At 45.5% G+C, this 6,535-nt stretch overlaps 2 protein-coding genes across 2 annotated transcripts; both read right to left on the reverse strand.

Annotated features, from left to right (window-relative positions):
- Window positions 1–39: 39 nt before the first annotated feature.
- On the reverse strand, window positions 40–1,497 carry PHATRDRAFT_50209 (predicted protein; the record flags this gene model as incomplete). The annotated part of the gene is made up of 1 exon (XM_002185062.1): window positions 40–1,497. The coding sequence occupies exon 1, from the start codon at window positions 1,396–1,398 to the stop codon at window positions 40–42; it is 1,359 nt and encodes a 452-aa protein (XP_002185098.1). The 5' UTR covers window positions 1,399–1,497.
- A 2,036-nt stretch (window positions 1,498–3,533) lies between these two features.
- On the reverse strand, window positions 3,534–5,520 carry PHATRDRAFT_50210 (predicted protein). The gene is made up of 2 exons (XM_002185063.1): window positions 4,943–5,520; window positions 3,534–4,866 (listed from the first exon to the last, which is right to left on the reverse strand). Exons 1-2 carry the CDS (start codon window positions 5,439–5,441, stop codon window positions 3,800–3,802), a joined length of 1,566 nt encoding a protein of 521 aa, XP_002185099.1. The 5' UTR covers window positions 5,442–5,520; the 3' UTR covers window positions 3,534–3,799.
- Between the last annotated feature and the right edge of the window lie 1,015 nt (window positions 5,521–6,535).

The following is a 6,535-nucleotide window of genomic DNA, read 5'->3' on the forward strand; positions in this document are numbered from 1 at the left end:
GCCTGACGTTCGTCAACCAGGTGATTTCTTTGTCCGGCCTTACGCGGGCACACTTCCTTCGTCCTCTAGAATTGCCACTTCTATTTGCTCTTGGCAAAAGATCTGTAGTGCGTGTAAATTAAGCAAAATGGCCTCGGCCGGCCACAAGCGCCCCACTGGAACTCCGGCCCGAATGCACAACGCAACAATATTGTTTTGCAATAATTGCAAGGAAATGGCAAACTCTTCTTGATGTATGGTATGGGAGGACAACGAATACCGAGTGCCGTCCTGACCTTTTGTTGCACTTTCCACCAAAACAACGGACGAAGCGTGCTGCAATCGAGCGTTGACCAAATCAGGATGCATTGAAAGTGGACCACTAGGGGAGGAATGAGCGGTTGCAACATCTGTATGTTTCGTCGAACCGGTAGCCTTGATCAAGTTCGGTCGGTGGACAACGCGAGATAGAGTGTGCTTGGCCGCTTTCCCAATGGATGCGAGGGAGTTTGTGGATTCAGACATTGATTCCGAAAGCAGCTGTCTATCCGGCTCAGTTTCCGGTTCCGTCATCACCAGCTCGATGATGTCAGTGACACCTTCAATGTGTTGGCGCAACAGAATCGGATGCGGCAATGCGATTCCCAGAAATTGGGCTACGGATTTTGTTGCAGACGCAACAAGTCGCAAAGCACTCACAAGTTCCTGGGGTGGTAAGACATTGTAGAGCTCGGGGCCGGCGTGAGGCAAAGGCAGTCCTCCTATTTTTCCAATGCCTCGCGCGTGTGCGCGGCGTGCTTCTGCCAACACACGGCGGTCGTCTTCAACCGGAGTTACCACTAGACAATGGGATGCAAAGACTTGTAGAGCCCAGTGCCAGCGTAGGCTTTGAGCTTTTAGGGTAGCGGTGCGAATAGCACTCGTCAAAGCACCACCGTGCAACAACGCTATCTGCAAACGTTCCAAACGCAATCGGTGCGTATACGTAGCCGATTGTGCCACCAAGCTCTTTTGCAGCTCTTCATTTTCCATAGCCATGCGGGCAACATGAACTGCAAGTCGGGAGCCTTCTTTTTGACGCGAGTCGAGTTTTAGACGCAGTCGATCGGATTCAAACTGTAGTTGCGAAAGATCTTTCCGAGTGTTGGACTTCTCGAAAACTGCGGCACAAGCTACGCGAGCCCGACCATTTGCCTTTAAAGCAGCTTGTCGACGTTCGCGAGCCTCCGTCAGTGCTCTTTGAATACAGATGGCACATAGGCCTTTGTGGTACGATGAGCTTCGGAACATACTGGGCTGCAAAGTGGCATGATTTGATTGGACGGAAGCACAATGATGCAGGCAAGGGCATTCTTTATTCACAGTCATTCTTTGCATTGAAGCCTTTACATATTCTACCCTGTTTTTTTTAGCATTCATTTTCGCTTCTCGCAGGGATGGTCGGCTTATCTCACAAGGGACACAGGATATTCCAATGGACAAGTATGAAACAGAATTCAAATCTCAACGCCATGGTTGCTAACGTTTAGACACTAGGAAAGCATCAACAGAACGTCTAATTTGTTGATACAACTCCTGGTAAGGACAATGTCTCACCAGAAGTTCAATCGCCTACTGCTAAAATCCTAGTCGCTTCCGACACACATACAGCAACGGCTCACAGCCCCACAGTCCCTACAAACATTGAAGAGTACACTATAGCCTCATAGTCTTTGTAGTTCAATGTTTTCCTAACTGTGATCTCCATTGTTGTTTTGTGTTCATCAATATAAATGCCACTAACATTTTAACACAAGGAATTGCGAGTTGGCCAACTTCATGTGACAGTGAGTAGGTGACCATTTAGAAAAGAGGAAATTCACTAATCCCGCCTTGATGAGGCAGCAAAATCACTAGTCTGGCCAAAATCAAAATTTACCAAGTACTAAAGATGGGGCCACATTGCTTTCCATAGTAGTGATAATTTCATACCTTTCAAAGTGTATTGATGGTCTGAATCAAGGGCATCAAAGAAGGCCTTGGGAAGTTGTGAGACGCACGCAATATTGTCAATGAATAACACATGTAACCCTATGGTCACTGCATCCATGCATCCAGAGGTTGGGATCTGCCTTGCAAGGAATGAAATTCATTGCACAAAGGGAATTGGAAAGACATTCATGCAGTTGCTTGGCCTTTGATTCAGCCTTTGTTGTTTTGGAAAGGTGCAACAAAATTTCCCACTCATTCTGTTTCAAGTACCTCACAGTGGGGAGTGTGAACTGGAATGACAATTTTGAGTACCAGTTTGCGCAATGGCGCGCACTACTTGGGTTGTGACACCCAAGGCAAGCCTGTCAAAACTAATCCTGTGTGTTTGCCCACAAATCCCGACACTGATGGTTTGGACAGGTGTAATCCCAGTTGGGTATTCAAAAACATGATGCAACTGTTTTGGGACTTGACCATTGTCATGCTAAGGAACATGGTAACAATAATGAATGTACCCATGGTGCCATGTATAACACTGTGGAGACCAATGAAACAGACCACAATGGTGCTTGGCAAATTGTGGGACCAAATAGAAAGTGAACAGATTAGCTTTAGTTTAGAGCTTATTTGTGAAAACCATGTTTGCTAGTTTGTATTTCTTTGTTAGAAGCCAGACAAGTCTTGATCATCTTGTGCTGTCTTCAGAAGCCAGGAGATACTTGACATTGACACCATACACAACACATAAATGCTATGTCCATTGGATTGGCTCACACTTTTAATTTTCCTTGCTAACAGTAAGTGGAAGCTGTCCAAGGGACATGCCACAAGGTAGTGTACTATAACAAAAATTGACACTTATAAAGGTGCATCCAATGTTGTTGTATCTGATTGTGAATTAGCTCCCTAGAGCTTTAGCTCTCTTGTCAAGATGGTAGCAACCATTCTGTAAATTTTACTTTATTTCAGTTCTTGTCCTTGTAGCTCCTATGTCTCTTGTTGTACAGACAAAACCCAATCATCCCATGAGAAGCAAAATGAATGCTCAAAGAAACAGGGTAGAATCTTCAATGCCTTCAATGCAACAATTGATTGTGAGTGTGAATGGAGAATGCCTTTGTCTGCATTTTTCTTACTTCAATACAAGATTCTTTGTTTGATTGAGCAGCTCAAAGTATATCCTAATTTTTGATGTATTTCTTGTACCCCCCAGGACCTATTGTACACAGTACAGTCTTGCTTCCATTGCGTTTTTGATCAAATGAGAAAAACCTATGCTCACTGTCAACTGAGAAGTATGGAAGGGAGCATAGATGTCAAGATATATGTGAATATGCTTGATATACCTTAAATGTGACGAGGTCAAACGACGTGATTTATGTGAATATGCTTGATATACCTTAAATGTGACGAGGTCAAACGACGTGATTTGGGGATAGCGCTCCGTGGTTCAATTCCATGGCACGTTAATTTTGACACATAGAGACACTAGCTAGACATGCTCTTGAAAAAAGAATTTTACACACTGGAAATGCCTTGTGGAACGCAGGATTATAGCACTCGGGCCCAATCAAAATCAAGACATAAATGACAATGTTCTCATGAATAAAGTATTCAAATTATGCAAATTGGCCCGCGGCAACAGTTTTTCTTCTTTATCATCACATTAATCCTGGTTTCTGTGTTGGCAGAGCCGTCTAAGTGCAAAGGCAAAAGCATCTCCAATAGACTGCTCTCATTGACTGGATTGTGCCGTCAGCAAGAGGGGATCAGAACTACATATATGACTTCGAAAGTCAAGTTTGCGCCATCCGTAGGGGAAGACAAGGGCCGTCTTGGAAGCCCATCATCACCAGCGAGCACGACACGCTCGGTGTCGTCCAAGCTGTGGTGACCAGGATCGAAGACATCTCATTCCGCTACAGCATCGCTGGAAAGCGGTGCACACCTGGCCACTAGCTTGGCACTGTGAAGACACTGGAGACGGTGTTGGTAGAACAAGCGGAACCTGAGTGGGTGCCTTGGTCGGAGCGCGAGTTGGTGGTGGCAAGGGAGTGCTGATCGGAAAAGAAGCTGGAGTCTTTGTGGGAAGCGACGAATCTGGGTCAATTAGAGGTTTGGCGCCGATAGTGGGAACTTTGGGAACGATGTCTTCCGCGGGGGCGTTTGAAGGCAACAGTGTTGGTAAGGGTGTCGGGTGACCGGTAGGTTTACGAGTGGGTCTCATCGTTGGGGCAGGAGTTGGGGCCTGGGTCGGCCTCCTCGTCGAAGGAATTGAGTTCGAAAGTTGAGAGGTGGTTACCAACCTATTGGGAGAGCCTGATAAGTTGGAGAGTTTACCAGTAACAGCGTCAGTCTGGATATTTGATGCTGACCTTCCAGCTTCGAGGTACAATGCAGCCACACCGGCAACGTGTGGGGATGCCATTGAAGTCCCAGCCTTTGTGGAAGTTCCTCCTGTAGTCGACAGTGACACGATACCAACACCAGGGGCAAATATATCAACGCAACTGCCCCAGTTTGAGAAGACGGTACGACCATTTGAGCCGTTCATTGCGCCGACCGCAAGCGCACCTGCCGCGGAAGATGGTGAAAAGTTGCAAGCATCTGCGTTCGCGTTTCCAGCTGCTACCACGACGACGATTCCCAGATTGGCAGCAGAATTGATGGCGTTGTCCAGAGCAGAATTTGTTCCACCTGAAAGGCTCATATTAATAACCATCTTCTTGCTAGTGTTCTCTCTTTTGATCTTGGATATATGATCGATGGCAGCAATCACTCCACTGTACGTTCCTCTACCCATCGCGTTGAGTACTTTGACGTCGTGAAGTGTGACCTCTTTCGCAACTCCGTAGGTTTTAGAACCGACAGTACCAGCCACATGAGTGCCATGGCCACTGCCATCCGATCCGCAAGCTTTTCCAAAAATAAGGGATATGGTTAGGTACACACTTCTGACTGGAAACTGCCAAAACAGATACTTGCAGCTTACCCTCATTGGCGAAGGAAATACAGGAAGCGACACGGCCCTCAAAATCGCTGTGAGCGGCGATCCCAGTATCAAGGATGTAAGCGTCGACGCCTTTTCCAGTAAAACTGTAGGTATATTTGTCATCGTCAGAGCCATCTATGACATCAAGACCCCAAGTTGGACTGGCTTGCACCTGGTCCATTTCGACAAAGCCATCTTCAGATACGGACAGAACATCATCAAGGTTGAGTAGAAAGTCCAGGACCTCGTCTGGAAGATCCTTCACGGCAAAGCCTTTTAGGGCAAAATCGTAGTTCTCAATAACATTGGATCGTAAGGAGCGCTGCAATACTCTTGCCGTAAATCCTCTCGAATCTCCAACGCCGGAGTCGAGTTCGATCACATACTGACCAGGAATTGCTTCACCTTGTTGGACCTTGTTCAGCTTGCGATGAGACTCAACTCTGGCCGAAGCCGACGGGAGCAAAATCGTCAAGAATGCAAGAGATTTAAAATTCATCGCTAATTTTGTCCGGACTCCCGTGGTATACACTCTGAAGTTTGTCGAAGAAGTGGAAGTTAAAATAATGGTTGCAAAGATTTCAGCGAAGAAATATGTGAGCTTAATTTCAATTCTTATGTCACCCGCTGTGCTGTCGACATAGGACCTCCTTGGGCCCGACTGAAAAATTTGGAAGAAGCCAGGTTGTACGCGCAGTTTGGTACTAAAGTACTGAACCGTATTTTTGAATTCACTAAATCAACGGAGTGGCATCTTAATGGCCGAGTTTGGAGTCACCAAAATTGGCGAAGAACGAGAACTTCTTTAAGTAGTTCTGTGGCAAACATATATCGAATTTTGAGTTTGAGGTCTATGACCACGACTATTACAACAAGATTGCCAAAAATTTTAATGACCAGAACCTAAAGAGCCCTGGCTAACGGAAATAAAGTCTCACAAAAAAAGCTACCTATGTTTTAACGGGGCATAATGAGAGAGTCTATCGTCACCCACATTCCAAATTTACGGAGTACAATCTATGTATTTTAATCATTCGCTAAGCAAATTGACATTGAAAAATTCAGACATACGGTTGTCTATAAGAAGGCCGAGAAGGGGCAGGGGTCCAGAAATCCCCGTATTTACATTTATCCACCAATTACATAGTCGCCCGTAGAATGGCTGATATCGGAAAAGTATCGTGAGAAATCCGTGGATCCGTTGTTGACTGTGAAGCGTTTTTCCGACTTCTGTATTAGATTTAACCCCCTCATCCCTCAAATTCTTCCCCGTCCTATTAGAAAAACCCCACGTCAAGCGTCTGTCGTATGTACGTTAGGCTAAGACTGGTCTGCTCAGGCAGATAATGGTATAATTTGTGTTTTGCTCTGTTTCGTAACTACACTAGTGATCTTGTGCGATTCTAGTTGGTTATTGCTGCAGTTTTCTACTATACCAGTTTACATTAGGCCGGGTACATTGCCTCAAATTTGTAACAGATTATGAGTCCAATTTTTTTCTTCCCAAGAGAAATCTACTTGTTCTGTCTTGACTGCCTCCTGGACCTTTGCGAGATCACTTACCGTTAAAACAAACAAATCTCTCACAATACA

The sequence above is a fragment of the Phaeodactylum tricornutum genome, chromosome 27 (genome assembly GCF_000150955.2).
Source record: "Phaeodactylum tricornutum CCAP 1055/1 chromosome 27, whole genome shotgun sequence".
In the NCBI taxonomy this organism is placed as follows: Eukaryota; Bacillariophyta; class Bacillariophyceae; order Surirellales; family Neidiaceae; genus Phaeodactylum; species Phaeodactylum tricornutum.